The 19,121-nt window shown below is 48.3% G+C and overlaps 1 protein-coding gene across 1 annotated transcript; it reads left to right on the top strand.

The window, feature by feature from the left end:
- Nucleotides 1–11,319: 11,319 nt before the first annotated feature.
- On the top strand, nt 11,320–18,342 carry LOC119253114 (leukocyte elastase inhibitor-like). Its single transcript, XM_037520766.1, has 7 exons — nt 11,320–11,380; nt 11,734–11,908; nt 13,972–14,109; nt 14,581–14,698; nt 15,952–16,094; nt 16,169–16,336; nt 17,851–18,342. Exons 2-7 carry the CDS (start codon nt 11,741–11,743, stop codon nt 18,256–18,258), a joined length of 1,143 nt encoding a protein of 380 aa, XP_037376663.1. The 5' UTR covers nt 11,320–11,380; nt 11,734–11,740; the 3' UTR covers nt 18,259–18,342.
- The last annotated feature ends 779 nt before the right edge of the window (nt 18,343–19,121 follow it).

The following is a 19,121-nucleotide window of genomic DNA, read 5'->3' as shown; positions in this document are numbered from 1 at the left end:
AAGCCCCTCACTCTAGGCCAGGGCAGCCCCAGCTTCACTGTGAAGGGGGCGGGAGAGGGTCAGGGAGAACAGGGGTGCAGGAGATGGCAGGGGTCAGGAGCGACCTAAGAACCTGAAAGAGTGAGAGCTTTTGTAGGGATTTGGGACTTGGGCACTCATTGTCCACCTAGTACAGCATCTCCCTGCACAAACCACCCTGAGGAAGGGCCTCCCATGGGTCGGGAGTCAGGACCAGCCTCCTGTGAGAAGGCAAATCTAGGAGTGAAGCGATGGCAGCTCTGGGCACTCCCAGCTGGGCCAGCCTCTGAGTTGGGGGTGTATGTGACTGTGGAGGCTATGGGTCAGGCAGAGATGCCCCTTGGGGAGACCACCTCTCCCCAGGGATTTTATTCCAGATTCTCAGAGGGCAGAGACCCGAGATGACCCCTAGAGCAGTAGCTGCTGGCCCAGTTCAGGGCTCCCAGGTGGAGCCTCTGTGTGGGGAAAAATCCCTGGGGGATAAGAGGTGAATCCATGCCGGAGGGTGATGCCCTCCCACATCCCCACAAATATAGGCTTGGTGCTCTCAGACCCAGTCTCTGCTGGGTCGATGGTACAACTAAGAATCAGGCCTGTTCCCTCAGATGAGCACCCTGTCCCCCAGCATCTGGAAATCATCTGGCCACCCCTAGCACCCCCATACACTCACCACCCTGAAAGCTGTGGGAACCCCACCACTGAGGGTTTTTGACATAGGTGTGATCAATGATTCATCCTGAAAAGCCTTCTTTACAAAGCCAGAGTGGCTATAATTTCACCATATAACATGTTCTATTTATTTATTTATTTATTTATTTATTTAATTTTTAAAAAAAGATTTATTTATTTATACAAGCACTGGGGTACAGGTAAGAGGTGTGGGAGGGTGAGAGAATCCACCAGAGACAGAGCAGGGAGCAGAACAGGCAGAAAGATCGAAATGCACTGCTGAGGGGAGCAGTGGGTGAGACAGGAGAGGTCTGCTACACCATTTGTGGGAATCTTCCTGGCTGGCCGGGAATCGAACTGGCGATGCAGAGGCTGTGGACAGCCTCACAGCGCTGAGATCAACCCGCTGTGCCACTGGGGAGTCCCTGTTCTTTTTTTTTTTTTTTTAAAGATTTATTTATTTATGCATACAAGAGCTGGGGTACAGGCCAGAGGTGTGGGGGGTGAGAGGACCCAGCAGAGACAGAGTGGGGAACAGAACAGACAGACTGACTGAAATACACTGCTGAGGGGAGCAGCGGGCGAGTAAGGCGAGGTCTGCTGTACCATGTGGGTAGCTTCCTGGTCAGCCAAGGATGAAACTCGTGCTGCAGAGGCTGCGGACAGCACACAGCTTCATGGTGTTGTGTTTACCCTTCCCTGCGCCACCAGGGAGGCCCATATTTAACCTGTTCTTATTTGACAAACATGTATCAATTTTGTGAAGGAATATGGTTCTTCTGTTTCTTCCCAGCTTATTTTTTAAAGAATTGTGAGTTGCCTTTTGCAGAGGGAACAATCAGCTCAAACTCTCCAAGCTCCTTATGGTTGAGAATCATTTCAAAGGCCCTGGTAACACTCAGGAATTACTGTTAGATGCCAAGAGCAAATTTGACTAATTTGACTTGTAGATATGAACACAACAGGGTTGAGAAGTTAAGCCTTACATCAGGATATATTTGTAAATGGCAGTTTAGTTTTTTAATATTTTTTAATCTTTTTTATTAATTCATCACCATACATACCCACAATTTTTGTCCTGGTAAGGACATTTAAGATCTATTTTTTTTCTTTCTGTAACTTTTTTTTTTGAGGTGACAATGGTTTATAACACTGTATGATTCATATGGTGCATTAGGTTCACGATAACCTGTTTAAGGGAAACAGGTTCACACATACTTAGATGTATGTGATGACACCCCACCCACCCCTGACCACCCCCAGTCCTTCACCCTAGACCACCGGTGCCCAATCTGGCTTGTTCTCACCCCCAGTGCCCCCTCCAGTGTCCTTAGTTCTTTAGTCATATTTCCTTTTTTTTTTTTAAAGATTCATTTATTTATGCATACAAGAACTAGGGTACAGGCCAGAGGTGTGTGTGTGGGGGTGAGAGGAGTCACCAGAGACAGAGTGGGGAGCAGAACAGGCAGACTGACTGAAATACACTGCTGAGGGGAGCAGCGGGGAGACAGGAAAGTTCTGTTGTGCCATGTGGGTAGCTCCCTGCCCTGGAATTGAACTTAGGGCATAGAGGTGATAGTGCTGAGACTTGACTCCTAGGCCACCAGGGAGGTCATTTAACGTTTTAAAAGGACAGGTTTCTTAGGAAAAGGAGAAAGGAGTAAAGACACAGGTGGGTGTGCAAAGGGAAAAGTTTTGTGCAAAGTAACCCCTGCATAGTTACGGGGGTGGGGGTGGGGTGGGAATGCTCCTCAGCTCAGTTCTGCCTCCTATGCAGGGGAGGTGAGGCCCTGTCCTGAACTTCCTCACCTGGCTGGGGTGCTAAGCAAGCTCTCCAAGCTGCCTGTACATCATGTGGTCTAATGTCACAGGTTACTGCTTGGCGTGATGCTTTGTGCAACCAAATCTAAAGCACCGCTTCCTGACCACCTGTTCTTGGGGGCTAGAGAGAGTTTTAAAATAAAAAAGCCATCTGAGCTGTGGCAGAGCAAGTTTGACTTCTGTCTGAGACGTCAGGACCCTTTCCTGGGAGTTGGGGGCAGGAGGGTCTCCTCTGTCTGCAGAGCCCCAGGGCGCATGTTTTATACTGAGTGTGCTTTGGTGGATGTGGACACCCCCAGGCCATGCTCCTCCTCCAGCGGGTCATGAAGCTTTGCTGACTGCAAGACCCATGAAGACAGTTAAATGTGACCAGTTCTCAAGGGCTGTACAGTTGTTAGAGAAAAGAGGGCCTCCATGATGATGCAAGGGGTTAAGTGTCAGCGCTATGAAGCTATCCACAGCCACTGCAGCACGAGTTCCATCCCCGGCCAGGGAGCTACCCACATGGTGCAGGAGACCTCTCCTGTCTCACCTACTGCTCCCTAAAGCAGTGTGTTTCAGTCAATCCACCTGTTTTGCTCCCCACTTTGTCTCTGATGAATACTCTCATCCCCTGTACCTCTGGCCTGCACCCCAGCTCTTCTGTGCATAAATAAATACATCCTTCAAAAAAATAAAGAGAAAGACAAAACCAGCAAGCTGACCACAGACTGTGGCATCCAGCTGGGGAGGGGGTGTGTGACTGTGGTGCGGGATCACGGGTCATAAGGTGGTGAAGCATGGTGAGCGGGGATAAGCAGCCTGAGGACCTTCGTAACAACCTTTTGCTCAGTTCTTGGTATGCAACTCAGTCCCTGATAGGATTCTCAGAGCATAGACCGCCATGAGGCAGGATGGACTTGTGAGAGGGGCCCCATGACTGCTGACCCTTTACTCATCCTTGGTATGAAACTATATGACTCACCTCTCAGGATGTAACCACGACCTATCTGACCATGTACAGCTGCCCATGCAAACCCACCCACAACCTTCTAGAAACTGACAGCGTCTATAAGCCCCTGACTTCTACAGATGGGGCTCCGCCTTGGGATATGAATACTCTGACTCCGCACTGGTGCATTAAACCTGCTTCTTCTTAACCCTGGTGTCCATGTGTCCTTTGGGAGAAACCAATGACTGTACAAAAATTAACAAAGATGTAATAAAATAATAATACTAAATAAATAAAAGGAAAAAATTGGAAAAAGAGGACCAAAATGGATTCTCTCATTTTGGGTCCTCACCCAGTCTTTTTATTTTTTGTAGAAGAATTGGGGTATAGGCCAGAAGTATGGGGGGTAAGAGGATTCACCAGAGAGAGAGTGGGGAGCAGAACAGGCAGATTGATTAAAATCAATCAGTGGGGAGCAGTGGGGACACAGGAGAGGTCTGCTGGGCCATATGCATGTGGGCCAGCTGCCTGGCCTGGACTGAACTCAGGCTACTGTGGTGACAGTGCTGAGACCCAACCCCTAGGCCCCCAGGAGGCTCCCCTAAGTAGGAATTCTTAAGGACCATCACCCATCTTTCTTGTGTATTCACCAGAACACAGCTGATCCCTAACTAGAGAGGAATTTTTCATATTCCTTTCTCCCTCTTCCACCCACATGAGGAATTTGATTTCAGACTGTTTTTACTCCACCTCTCATGAAAACAGAAAAGAGTTTATAGTTCATAACCACTTATTTACATCTGTAGTTCCCTGTCTCAACTCAAATACCTGTCCTGCAGGCAGTCTCAGCAGGATCCTGCGTAAACTGGATCTCTGGTTTTGTTTTCCTGTAACTCCCAGCCCTTCCACTTGCTAAGGAACAAAACACAATTCCAGAGATCTAATTGTTTTAACTCAATGATTCATGAAGCAGGCAGCATCCTGTGCAGATACTGTAAGAGCTGACACAAAATGGAGGGTATTTATAGGCAAAAGGAGAGTGGGACAAGGTCATTAGCAAAAAGGAAAGATGATTTCAGGTAAAGTTACCTCCTGCCCTGGGGGGCAGGGGAAGGCAGGGGGATTGTCCCATGCAGGTGACCTCAGAGGTGCTGATCAGGAAACTCTAGATGCCTGAGACCCCACTTTTGGAAGAGGCTGAATCTGCTCTAGGAATTATTAAGTCTGGGTGGGGGCTGGTGTGAGGGATTTCATTAGGGGATTCTCCCCTCCCCCATTTGTAACAAATTCATTCTCCTGTGTTCTAGCCACATGTTCATTTAAACTCCTGCCCGCAGGATGCCCTAGTGTATGAGGATATATCAGTGTGCATCGACAGTTGTGGCCAGTGTAGCAGGTTATGTAAGATGTCAGGCTGGAGAAGAAGATAAAGAGGGCTCACCCTGGTGGCTCAAAGGGTTCAGTCTCAGCACTATAAAGCTATCAGCAGCCCCACAGCATGAGTTCAATTCCCAGCCAGGGAGTTACCCTCCTGACGCAGCAGACCTCTCCTGTCTCACCTGCTGCTCCCCTCAGCAGTGTATTTCTGTCAATCTGCCTCTTTTGCTCCCTACTCTGTCTCTGGTGAATCCTCTCACCCCCCCACACCTCTGGCCTGTACCCCAGTTCCTATATGCATAAAGAAATAAAAATAAATCTTTAAAAAAGAGAAAAAAAGAAAATTGCCAAATGCTGATGAAAGACAGTGAAGAAAATCTAAATAAACGGAGATATATTGATATATAGTACATTTATAATTGGAAAACTTGACATAGACAAGAGCCCATTTTCCCCCAATTATTTATAGATTTAGCACAATTCCTATTAAGATGCCAGCAAGGTTAAGGTTTTTGTGTCATAGACACAGACAAGTTTTTTTTTTTTTTAATTATATGGAAAAGCAAAGCACACAGCAAAGCAAAAACATGTTTGAAAAAGAAGCATAGAGCTGGTCTCCCTGGCGCCCAGCAGGCCAGCGTGGTGTCAGTGGAGGGATAGACACAGGCTCAAGGGATCAGAACTGAACTCTGAATAGACTCAATGGGCCCAGCAGATTTTTGACCAATGTGCAAAAGCCATCTCAGGGAAGAATGGTCTTTTCAACAAATGGCATTAGATCCATTGACATCCACTATTAAAAAAAGAACTTGGACAAACAGTCAACATCTTATATAAAAAGTAATTGTGGGAGTCTCCCTGGTGGCGCAGGGGTTAAAGACAGTGCTGTCAAGCTATTGCCAATCACCACAGCAGGAGCTGGATCCCTGACCAGGGAGGTGACCCACTTGGTGTGGCAGACCTCTCCTGTCTCGCCCGCTGGTCCCCTCAGCAGTGTATTTCAGTGGATCCACCTGTTCTGTTCCCCGCTCTGTCTCTGGTGAATCTTCTCATCTCCCTTGCACCTCTGGCCTGCACCCCAGCTTTTGTATGCGTAAATAAATAAATCTTGAAAACAACAACAACAAACAACAGAAAGTACTAACTGCGAATGATCATGGATCTAATGTAAAATGTAGAACCATGAAACTTAGAAAAAAGCAAAAGAATTATGAACACCTAGGACCAGATACGAGTTCTTAGATCTGATCCCAAAAGCACACACCAAAAAGGGGAAAAAACAGATACATTTACATTGCAAACCACTGATCAGTCTGATGTTAATCAGTTTGCTCTGTCAGCACTAGAAGCACTGAGAAGAATGTTTCCTGAGTCACTGCAGTGCTGATAACATCCCACATGATAACTCTCACGGTATATTTTGCCAATAAGAGTCCCACTTAGAACTTATTTTACACCTAATTCTGGTAAGCTCAAGAATATAATTACCAGAAGCCCCAATCCCTGTTCCTGGGTCCACAGGAACCCCGGGCCTATCCCTGTAACACACGAGATGCAGACTTGGCTCCAGCCTTTCCTTTCAAAGAAGCCACTCGGGGCCTCCCAGGTGGCACAAGGGGTGAAGTCACAGCTCTATGAAGCTATAGGCAGCCTCTGCAGGACAAGAGGGGTCCCTGCAGGGAGCTGACACATATATGACCACAGCAGACCTCTCCTGTCTCACCTGCTGCTCCCCCAGCCGTGCATTTCAGTTGATCTGCCTGTTCTGCTCCCCACTCTGTCTCTGGTGAAGCCTCTCACTCCCCACACCTCTGAACTACACCCCGTTCTTGCATGAATAAATAAATAAATCTTAAAAAAAAAAAAAAGAAGCCACTATCTCCAGGTCAGGACAGAACTGGGAGTTCACGGAGTAGGGGCGTGAGGGAGCGGGTCAGGGAGAACAGGGGTACAGGAGATGGCAGTGGTGAGGAGAGACCTAAGAACCTGAAAGGGGTGAGAGCTTTTGTAGGGATTTGGGCGTTGGGCACTCATTGTCCACCTAGTACAGCATCTCCCTGTACAAACTGCCCTGAGGAAGGGCCTCCCGTGGGCCTGGGGATCAGTGCCGCGGACCAGCACAGCAGTGGACGATGAGGCCGTCTCAGGGTTGAGAGACTGCGCGGGGTGGTCAGGGAGACGGCGAATAAATGACACACAGACACCCTTCAAGAGAGTGAAAATCTCTTGATTTTGAGTCAGTGGTCAGTATATATATGTTTTTCTAAAGGCATAGGATCGGTTATCAGTGAACTAAACCAGCTGGCTCATAGGTTTAGCTTATCATCGACAGGGCAGTGATCTATGTCCGCAGCTACATCTGGACCTAGTCATTTTCTTAAGTAGTCAGGCTAATCATTTTTCTTTTGTTCTATGTAATTACTTTTTTGTTTTAATAACTACTCACTACCACTAACTTATTTATTAATTAGCATGGGTGAATATACTTTTCACAAAGTAATATTTTTTCATTAAGATCAAAGCTAACAAAGCCAAGGACACAGCAGAGAAATCATAAAACTAACAATTCTATTATTACACAGAGTTTAGTCATGTTTCATTTGAATTAGCCTAGTTATTAAATTACATATGTTTTTTAATCAGCAATCAATGACCAGAAAAAGGAGAGATTTTAGAAAGACAGTTGTAGCAGAATAAAGTTTGTGGGCCTTGAGAAAGCGAGATAAGGTTTCGTGTGTTCAGCTTTCCTTTAAACAATCTACGTGGCGGCTTCTGGTGGTCGTTATCTCTTAACAGGCATCCGGCCTATCTAAGCTTTAGGGAGTTTGCTGTTCTCCCCCTGCGCGCATGGTTCCTTGCCCACGCCGGACCTCAGGGACCATGGCAACAGCCATTAGCCCTGAAGATCACTGCAGGGGGAGGTGCAGCAGATCAGGACCAGCCTCCTGTGAGTAGGCAAATCTAGGAGTGAAGTGATGGCACCTCCTAGCTGGGCACCTCCCAGCTGGGCCAACTTTTGAGTTGGGGGTTCCTGTGCCTGTGGAGGCTATGGGTCAGACAGAGACGCCCCTTGGGACAGAGACCCAAGATAACCCCTAGAGAAAAGCCTTTGCCCTAGTAGAGAGCCCCCAGGTGGAGCCTCTGTGTAGGGAGAACTTCCCAGGGGGCAAGGGGTGAACAAACACCGGGAGATGATGCCCTCCCTGTGCCCCCAGGAATGTGGGCTTGGTGCTCTCAACAGAAGTAATGATTCATGGACAGTCTCTGCTGGGTCGACTGTGACACTGAGAATCAGGCCTGTTCCCACAGATGAGCACCCTGCCCCCCAGCTTCTAGAAATCAGGCACTAAGGAGCCCTGCCAGAGTGGACATCTTCCTAACACTCCCACCTATTCCTGGGGTGGCCCTTCTAGACTGGGAGGGGGAAGGTCTGCCAGCGCCACCATGTGGCTGGAACAGGAAGGAGCCCTCCCCAGTGGACGCGGCCCATGGAGGCCTGGCTGGTCAGCCTTTTGCAGCGGGACTTGGCTCTTTAGTCTTGGGTGTGGACACAGAGGGGTGGACGGTCATGGATCAGCCCTGGTGGGGAAAAGGGCTTCACCTGCAAGAGTCTGAGCTGGTCCTTGCTGTCCTTGGTTTCTGTCCTCTCCTGGTATCGGGAAGCTGGTGTCCTAGTCAGCGTGGAGCCCTGGCTGTGAGCCCCCAGGAGCCACAGCAGGTCGGTGCACAGAAGAGCGCCCTCTGCCGCCCCCTGGTGGGATGGCGGGTCCCCACAGTGCCAGGTCTCCCTTGAGACACACTGACTTGGGTAATGTGGTATCAGTATGTCCTGGGTGTCCTGAGCAACCAGTAGCCGGGATAATCACCCCGGGAATGAGGAGCATTCAAAGTTGATTACACTGGCCCCCCTTCCAGAGGGGGGACTCATGGAGATACCCAATGCTAGGAAGGATGGCATTTGGGGGACACAACCATTGCCCTGACTTCCATGGTTCAATGCATGTGCTGAAAACAGCAAGCACATCACACCTAGGGTGTGGGGGTGTCATCCAGTGCAGTGGGCAATGAGGGCCCTTAGGGTGGTTGCTTGGCACCCCTTGGTGGGGAGATTTGTGGATTTGCTAGATTGAATGACATGCTTGGCTGCCATTCTGGTTGCATGTGGTCTGTCCTCCAATACAAGGCCAGAACAGCCCCGTTCATCAGTTGTATGACTGAGAAGAATGTAAAATATCAGACCCTACAAGGCTCCTTTCAAATTAAACAAGAGCAGCCCCCTTGATGGCCTGGGACATCAGAGGTATGACAGGGATGCCAGGGGCTGTTGACTGAGGTGTGACTTTGCATCCCAGAGACTCTAGAGTGCAACACCATGTTGATAAGATTGGAACCATGGGTGAGAGTCTGGGGGATAGTTTTGCTATTCTTTACGACTAATTTTATTTACGTATACAAGACTGGGTACAGGCCAGAGGTGCAGGTAGAGACCAGAGACAGAGTGGGGAGCAGAACAGGCAGATTGACTGAAATGCACTGCTGAGGGGAACAGTGGTGAGACAGGAGAGGTCTGCTGCGCCATGCGGGTCGCTTCCTGCCTTGGGATCGAACTTGTGCTGCAGTGGCTGTGTATTGCTTCATAGTGCTGACGCTTAAGCCCTTGCCCCACCAGGGAGGCCCTGGGGGATGGTTTTGATTACAACACCCGATCACCAAGCAGATAAAAAAATACCTGGTCAGCAGACTCACCTCCCCCTGAAGCCCTAGTTGACATAAGCAAGTTTCCCACTTTTACCCACCCTTCCTGCTTGTCCTCCCACACCACCTAACTGAAGCTGTATGATTATTCTGTCGCTAAAAAGACCAGGTTCTTGCTTTTTCAGCATCACCTGCATTGTGCTGCCTGTGGCACAATGCCCATTTCTCCTTCAGCGCTGTGCAACTGATGCAACTCAAGCCACACTGGGGTCCCGCCTCCTGCTGCACGCTGGGTCTGCTGAAGCCACCAGCCTAGCATGGAGCCAGGCCATGGTCTGGCAGAACCACCCTCCCAGCCCTCCCTTCATGCCAGACAGTGTGGCCTCCCCATCAACATGGAGGGTGTGGAAACCAGGTCAAGGTCATGCAGCAGCGGCCTTTTGACACGCGAGGGCCCCAGACGCAGCCCTCACAGAAGGGGTCCTCCTTACCGAAGGGATTCGTGGAGTAAGGAGTCCTCTGACCTGGCCCAGGACGGGCCCCTGGGATGCATCACGCTGGACCAGACAGCAATGGAGCAGCTGCACCCAGAGGTGGTCCCAGACGGGCAGGAGGAGTTACCAGCTCTCAGAGGTGGCCTGGACAGAGTGTTGGTCACCACCCGTCACCAGCGTTACAGCTGTTTGTGAGTCGTGGGCTCACCAACACCAGGCAGCTCACTGAGATACTGGGCGCGGGCCGGCTGCAGGCCTGAGGGCAGTGGCCTCCAGACTCCCACCCCAGCCTCTGAGAAGCTCTTAGGCGTTTCTACAAACCTTTTTAGCTTTTCTTTCCTCAGAGTCAGCTGCTGTCTTTCCTTCCCCTTTGGAGGTTGAGAACATAGTAGTGTTCTTTCCTGGGAGGCCAGGAAGAGCATCAGGCCCAGAGTGTGTGTCCCAAGCTGGCGCCTGACCCGACTCATCTCCTGTCAGGGCGCCCACCTACTAGGCTGATTGGCCACTGGCTGATGGGACCATTTGCCAATCAGCTCACAGCCGGCCCCTGACCCAGCACCCAGCACCCTCCATGGGCCTCTCTACTGCCTGCAGCTGGAGGAGCCTCAGCGCTGGGGCTGGCCCCGTGGGGCCCCATGCTCCTCCCTGCAGCCCTGAGCCAGGGCCGCCTGCCACACTGCTGGCCTCGGCCTGCAGCCTCAGCGCCTGTGCGGTCACTAGTGGTGGGCAGTGAAATGCCCCCACCCACTGCTGCTTGCATTGCCGCAAACAGCTTCTGGGGCAGGACAGAAAATGGTCACTGCCTTTCCAGTAGCTCCCACTGCTCAGCCAGGGGCAGGAGAGCCGTCTGTGCCTCCCAGCTCTGCAGCGGGGTCCACTGTCACCAACACTGAAATGAGCAAAGCTGTCGCCCAAAGTAGAATGGCCTCGGACCCAGATTCCTAACTCACCAGAGCATAAACACTCATGTCAGGGGGAAATAAAAATGCAGAACAGGACCTCCCTGGTGGCATAAGTGGGCAAGACACAACCTATGAAGCTATCTGCAGCCACTGCAGCACGAGTTCGATCCTTGGACAGGGAGCTACCCACATGGCGCAGCAGACCTCTCCTGTCTCCCCGCTGCTCCCCTCAGCAGTGTATTTCAGTAGATCCACCTGTCTTTTCCCCACTCTGTCTCTGGTGAATCCTTTCACACCCCTGCACCTCTGGACTACAGCCAAGTTCTTTTATGCATAAATAAATAAATAAAATGCCCCCGGGGAGAGCTGCCAGCTGCCAGGGCACTCCCTTCCACAACTATATAAGATCTTCTGCAAGAGGATCTTCAGCATAGATTCACCCTTCCTCAGAATCCAGTCCAGCAGACCAGCAGGTAGGATCTGGAAACACGGGCGCTGCATGGAGGTGGGGTGAGCAACAGAGGCCAGCAGGGGCTTCCATGCTGAGATTGCCAGCAGCCCAAGCCTGGATCGCCTTGGCTGGGTGGAGACTCGGTGCTCCCGTGGGAGCTCCCCATGCTGCCTGCACTGTGCACCAAGCTCAGGACCCCGGTGCAGCCTGGGGTCCTCTGCACCCTGGAGTTCTGGGCCAGGCGGGTGGGGAGGGGAGGAAGGCCAGGCTTGGCGACTGCAGGCCTGAGATCAGGTTGCTTCATTTTCTCCCGGGGCCTCCCTTCCTCCCCTTACTACTTGCGAGTTTCCAGGCCAGCTCGGGTCTGTGTTGCAGCCTCGCCATGGAGCAGCTGAGCGCCGCCAACTCTGCCTTTGCCCTGGACCTGTTCCGCACCCTGAGTGAAGACCGCCCCCGTGGGAACCTCTTCTTCTCTCCCCTGAGCATCTCCTCGGCGCTGGCCATGGTCTTCCTGGGGACCAGAGGCAACACAGCGGCCCAGCTGTCCAAGGTCAGCAGAAACAAAGAGAGCGAGTGAACGACCCCTTCTTCCCTGGCAGTGTCTGTGCCGAGGATGGGGAGAGCCGGCCTTGGGGCTCTTCCTGCGCATGTAAAATCTGTTTCTGTGCTCAGATCCCCACTGTGGGGGAGACTTTCAGGAAAAGCCCTAGGCACAGTCCATTGGCTGCAGGTTTTCCCTTTGAATACCTTGTTTAATGAGCACCTACTAGGTGCCAGCTCTGTGGTGTGATTAGCCCAGGATGGGGGAGCAGCAGTGTAGGACCCCTGGGGCAGGGCAGGCCTCTGCTGTTCTAGCTGCCAGACCTGGATCTGTGGCCTCAGCCTCTCCTCCAGGAATAGCCCTTTCCATATTCCTGGGTAGCTTTGCATGTGCAGACCTGCTAGGAACAGAGAACGCCTGTCACATAAATTACTTCTGAGCAGACGGACACCCGGAAATGCACTGCTGTGGAACTTGGTGGACTGGCTTGAGGGGCACAAGGAGACAGGGGACTCTGTATTCTGAGGTCCCTCCTGTGCCCAGTGCTGGGTGTGGCTCTAAGTTCTGATGTCCTGGGCTCTGTGGGCATGAGGGCTGCAGAGAACTGGGAGCCTGATCCTGGAGGGGGCTGCAGGGCAGGGACAAGCCCTGGGTGACTTACTGCAGGTCACTCTCCCGGCAGGAAAGGCGGGTGATGCCACCTTCTGCTCCCCTTATAGGAGTGGGGGACACCTGTGCCAGGTGTGCCTATTTCCGAGAGAGGGACTCTGGCTTTTCCTGACAGTGAGGGAAAAGAGTAGCTGCAGAGAAGGGCTTTCTGCCACCCCATTCACACCTGACACTCACCTGCAGCCGGTATGGCCAGCCCTGGGGTCAGGGTTATGTGCCTTTGCAGCTGCAAAGCCTCTATGACCCCGCTTCACAGAAACATCTCTAAGTGAATGAGACCCGCATCTGCAAAACCATAGACAGAAAAGCCTTTTAAAATATTCAAGATTACACGGTACTAATTTGTCTTTGCTTCTTAAAATGTCACATCAGCCTCTATTCTGTGGCTTTCTGGGATTGGGTGACCTCAGTGAGAATAGTCTTAAGAGCCTTCCGCTCCGTTTCCATTAAAACAGAATCATCACAGCACTAGGCAAACATCCCATTCTGTGAATACCTGGACTTGTGCACTGTAGAGATTTCTCTTCTGTGTCTTCAAAGCCAGGAACAGCCCAGTCCTCACATACCTATAAAATATTTTTTAAAAGATTATATCTTTATTTATGCATACAAGAGCTGGGGCACATGCCAGAGGTCTGGGGGGTGAGAGGATCCACCAGAGACAGAGTGGGGAACAGAACAGGCAGACTGACCGAGGTACACTGCGGAGGGGAGCAGCAGGTGAGACAGGATAGATCTGCTGCACCATGTGGGTTGCTCCCTGGTGGACTGGGGATCAAACTTGTGCTGCAGAGGCTGCAGATAGCTTCATAGGTTGTGTCCCAACCCCTTGAGCCACCACAGAGGCCCCTAAAATAATTCTTGATTTGCAATTGATAGGTGGGGAATTAAACATTTCTTAAATGTTAAGTTTAAAAAAAAAGTGTTTTTTAAATAAGTGAGTTACTGATGCCCAATGGTAATTAAAGAAAACCCCTCAACCCATAATATATTTGTCCCTGAAGAAGTGATGATTTCTACTTTTACTGTTGATTTCTCAGAACTTTCAGCAAAATTGTATTTGATAAAATTATATAATGCAAAAATAGATTTGTACATACATGTGAAGAGACCATGTATTATTTTCTCGGGGAAAAGGAAGACATGTAGAAATATTTGCAGAACTAGAATTATAACCAAAAAAGTGATATAGAAACAGTGTCTAATGTGGGATGATTAGGTCTTACAAAGCTGTCAGTTTGGGGTTCTCCATCATTTGATATCCAATGAAAGACTCAGAAGGTCCTACGTGCGGTCCTCCGTGCTTAGTAATGACAACACATTCCTTTGATGGGAGCAAATGCCTGGGAATCACTTTATAATTTCAAAGTAAATGTTTATAGAAAATGTTTTCTTCATTTTAGACTCTTCATTTTGACGGGGTTGAGAAGGTTCATTCCAGATTTCAGAGTCTGATCGCTGCTGTCAAAAAACGTGACGCCTCCTATGTGCTGAAACTGGCTAATAGGTTATTTGGAGAGAAAACCTATAATTTCCTCCCTGTAAGTACTTTCTGCCTCATGTTATAAAATTCATAAGACAATGCATGTTTTCCTCCAGCAAATGAAGTCTTAGAAGTCACTTCTAATTTTTATATATATTCAGAAAAAAAGGAACGGAAATAGGTAATAGACGATGTTCTCTTGAAGTGCTGTGATTTCACTCTCGTCTTCCCAATGAAGAGCGTGGTCCTGACTGGTTAAGGCAAGAGTGACGCCATCATTCACTTCCAAGTGCAGTCAGTATTCATTATTTATGAGCGTTAGGAAAGATTGGGTATTTTATACAATGCTAAACTTACTGATCTTTACACTTAAAAATGGTTAAGTTGAATAATGTCATGTTATGTATTTTTTCCCATATTAAAAAAAAATGGTTAGAATCTTTGCATTATAAGGAAATGCATGCCTTTGAGGTCAATTTCTATTGCTTCTAAAGATCATAGAAAATGTCTTCTCCCTCTTTTTAAATAGGAGTTCCTAGCGTCAATTCAGGAACTATATGGCACTGAGCTGGCCAGTGTGGATTTCCAGGGCTCCTGTGAAGATGCCAGGAAGGTGATCAACGAGTGGGTCAAAGGACAAACGGAAGGTAAGAGGGTGGACAGAGTGTGGTCCTAGCAGAGGGTCCTGCATCTGCGTCTCCAGCTTCCCACCTGCATGGGATGCCCTCTCTACACCCTCTCCCTATCTCCTCACCCCTACTTCACCATTGGGGTACACCTCCTGTCCAGTGCTGAACAGCTTTCAACAGATTCTTGCAGTGGAATCTTAGAAATGATTTAACCAAAGCAGCTAAATATTCCCCCCCCAAAATTCCCTCAAATGTAACTTTACCTGTTTTTTTCAAGATTTATTTATTTATACATAAAAGAACCGGGGACAGGCCAGAGGTGCAGGGGGTGAGAGGACTCACCAGAGACAGAGTGGGGAACAGAACAGGCAGATTGACTGAAATACACTGCTGAGGGGAGCAGCAGGCCAGACAGGAGAGGTCTGCTGCGCCACGTGGGTAGCTCCCTGTCTGGCTGGGGTTCAAACTCAGGCTGCAGAGGCTGCGGATAGCTTCATAGTGTGGTGCTTAACCCCTTGAGCCACCAGGGAGGCCAGTAACTTTACATTTTAAAGTTAAGGCTAATATTGACTATAGATTACAAGGGATAAAAATTGGGGGTGTGGGAGGGGAATCCAGCCAGTCCAAATTATTTAATCCACCATTGGCAGGAAATACCCTGAGAGTGTGAATCGGGGCTCACACACTTCTGGGTCATGAACCTTTTCCTGCATCCTGGCTCAGGGTCTGGCATGGCGGTGGGATGTGCTGTTGAGCTGGGCATCTGTCTCTCCTCCCACCTCAACTCCAGGTCATGGAATGAGACAAGGCATCTACAGACACCCGGCATGTGTGAGGGTTTGCTTAGTGGAGCCCGCAATTCAGTGGAGGAATCATCCTGCCTTTGCATATTTTGAGGGTTGCTGCCACCTAGCGGATTGGCAGGACTGACTTACTAGTGACTCAAAACATTATCATGCAAGACTGTATATTTTTTCCTGCAAAAAATGGCCATTCACAAACAAGACTCCTTGTGATCACACTCCAGAAAAGGGGCATTTTCCTGTTTTCTGCTCTTTAGCATATTAGACTCATTTTGAAGTAGAGGCCCTGGGGGTGGGTGGGTGGGTGTGTCATTCATCAGCCTGGTGAGTTGGTGCAGTTAGACACACCATGGGGGTTTCACTCGACACCATGTTCAAGGGAAATGAAATGGAAAAGGTGTGTTTGAAGTGCATTTCTGTGCTGTAGTGTGGATTAATAACAACAAGAAAAAACTTTATCTTTTTAAGGGAAAATTCCAGAACTGCTGGCTGCGCGTGTGGTGAATCCCATGACTAAGCTTGTGCTGGTGAATGCCATCTACTTCAAAGGCACCTGGCAGGATGAATTCAGAAAAGAGGAAACCAGGGATGCCCCATTTAAGTTGAATAAGGTGAGCCCATGCACTGCCTAAAAATATTGTTTGCTCTATAAGAATGCAGCTAAAATTATTTGTCATCTTTTCAGAAAGAAACAAAAACGGTGAAAATGATGTACCAGGAGAAGAAACTGCCATTTGGCTACATCCAGGAGCTCCAGTGCCACGTGCTGGAACTGCCATACAAGGGCGGGGAGCTCAGCATGGTCATCCTGCTGCCCGATGACATAGAGGACGAGTCCACAGGGCTGGAGAAGGTGATGCTCCTGCCTTTCGTCTTTCTCTCTCTTTTCCTGTGTGAGTCCTCCTGTGTGTGCTGAGTGGTCAGTGCTCGTTATACCTTTACTGATGTCACTTCACTTCCCCATTCTTTTGTAATCTAGCGCATCACCTTTACTAGCTGGGAGTCCTATGTTTAGAATTTCAGGGAATGTCAGTGAACATGGTGGGGACCGTGTAAAGACCAACCCTAGGTGTAATGCTGGTCAGTGGCAACTCAGGCAAGCTCTCTTAAGTAAGCTTTTGAGATGGAGGGGTGTTTTTATTATAATGAATTGTTTTTTATTAAAACCCCCAGATCTATGGCTTATAGCTTCATCACACACTCTAAAGTCCTTCTATACACGCTCTTGCCCTACAATTCATACAGTATGTGAATTAAATTTCCAAAACTACCTGATAGAAATAGACTCCTCAGATGTTAGCTTGAGGGTTAAGCCCGTTTCCTATTGTGAATTTGTATGAAGTTTCTACCACAAGCTCTTGATGGTATCTCTTGCCAGGGCTCGGACCAGGCAAAACAGTGAGGATTGTGTTTGTTCTTCAGTGTCTCCAGCCTGCTATATGTTTTCTCTACCCCTTTCTTCACCAGACTTTCTGTCAGGAAGGGGTTCTAATATATTAGCCATTTGCAAGGGATGGCATTTGTATAGGGATCTCTTAAAATTAATGTGTTTCTGATTTCAGTTGTATTTCCTCTTCATCTGTTCTCTGATTATAAAAAGAGAGTCTCATGAAAGGGATGACCACCATCCACAGAACAAGTGAAACCATGGTTCTTGTCTAGTCCAGTCAGTGTATTAAAACAGCAGTGATAACAGTGGATGATTACAAACCACTTATGATATGCCAACTCATTTAATGCTCATGGCAGTATTATAAGGTAGGTGCTGTTATTACCCCCATTTCAGATGAGGAACTAGAAGCTTTTCTATTTTTCCCTAGGAGCTAAATCTATTAGGTATTATTTCAGCTGTGTGGAGTCACAGATCACCACAGTGATTAGTGGGTTCAGAATAAATGTAATAGAATAAATAGAAGAAAACTTTTACATTTTCCTTTACACCACTCAACCAAATTTAGCTAATATGTAATATAGCCTTCACAGTAATTATAACCATCAGGGTCCCTCACAGTGATACAGTATGGCAGAGCATTATTGAGTCCCGGATGAATGGATAGATACATGGGTAAGTATGTGGGTGTATGTTGGGTGAGTGGGTATATAGATGGTGTGTGGGTGGATGCATGGACAAGTGGGTGGATGGAGAGATGGATGGATGGTTGTTTGTTGGACTGATGTCCAACCTCCCTGCACTGGGGCCCTGGATGACTTGGAACACACACTCTCTCATTATCCCAATTGCTGGAAAGAACTGGCACAAAACAGGAAGGAAACAAAGTAGCAACAGACATGATGGTCTGTTCCTTTAAATAAGGCTTTAGTACTTAACTATATAAAATTGTATTCCTTTGCACATTGTAATTCCAGATTGAGCAGCAGTTGACTCTGGAAAAACTGAGTGAGTGGACCAAACCTGAGAATATGTGTCATAGGAATGTCAATGTCCACTTGCCCAAATTCAAGCTGGAGGAGACCTACGATCTCAGGTCCCACCTGGTTCTCATGGGTGTGGAAGATCTCTTCAGCGGCAGCAAGGCTGATCTGTCTGGCATGACAGAAGCCTGTGATATTGTCGTATCAAAAGTTATCCACAAGTCCTTTGTGGAGGTGAGCGAGGAGGGCACAGAGGCAGCGGCTGCCACAGCTGTCATAGCCATGTTACTGGCGATGCCAGGTGAAGATTTCGATTTTGTTGCGGACCATCCATTTATCTTCATGATTCGTCACAACTCCTCTGGCAGCATCCTGTTCTTAGGCAGATTGTGTTCCCCTTAGAGGCTGTAGAAATACAAGGTCAAACTTAAAGTTTTATCATCTGACTTATAATACAGCTGTAACTTCACCAATAAAACTACTATTGAAAACCAAATTTTTAATTTCCTTTGTAAGTGCAACCCTGTTGGGTCTTCACATCCATTTACTTTGGTGGGGGATTGATTTTCCTCCTTTACACTGAAAAACTCCAGTGGTCGTTTCTGAAAACATCAAATTCAAACAAATACCCCACACATGTAGACTCTTGACAAAGCAGTAATCTGTGCAGGGAAACATGAACATACTGTGGTTCTGTTAATATATAAAACTTTAGAAGTCATCATAGACACTCTTGGAGATGCAGGGAGCCTAATAAACAATCAGTTGAAAGAGGAGAGCACCCCAATTAAGGGTCTGTTTCATAAAGACAATATGCTTGGAACTTTGTCCTATAGACTTTTAAGACCATTAAATTTTTTTATTTTTAATGAAATTTTTCTTGTATTATTGTAGTCCCCATGGTTTTCCCACCACCATATCACCTGTGAACCATCACCATATTCCCTTGTGTTCTTCCTTTCCCTGTCTTGCCCCTACCCCTTCTCTTTCTTTTGCTGTGTGCATCAAGGGTAGGTCAGCTTGCTAATTTTGACTTTTTCTTGACTATTTGCTTGATTTCTCTATATGCCACATAGAATTAAGACCATCCATTAGTTGTCTTGTTCCTTCTGACTCTTCTGGCTCTTCCCTCTCCTTCCACATTGTCATAAATGGCATGAGTTTATCTTTTTTGATCGCTGAGTAATATCCCATGATATAAATATTCCACAACTTTGTGATGCATTCCTCTATGTTGGGACATTTGGGTTGTTTCCATATCTTGA

Source organism: Talpa occidentalis, unplaced genomic scaffold, assembly GCF_014898055.3.
Source record: "Talpa occidentalis isolate TD23 unplaced genomic scaffold, MPIMG_talOcc4v2.1 talOcc4.2, whole genome shotgun sequence".
NCBI lineage: Eukaryota > Metazoa > Chordata > Mammalia > Eulipotyphla > Talpidae > Talpa > Talpa occidentalis.
The sequence above is the reverse complement of the archived record's forward strand: the minus strand, read 5'-3'. Positions and strand labels throughout refer to the sequence as shown.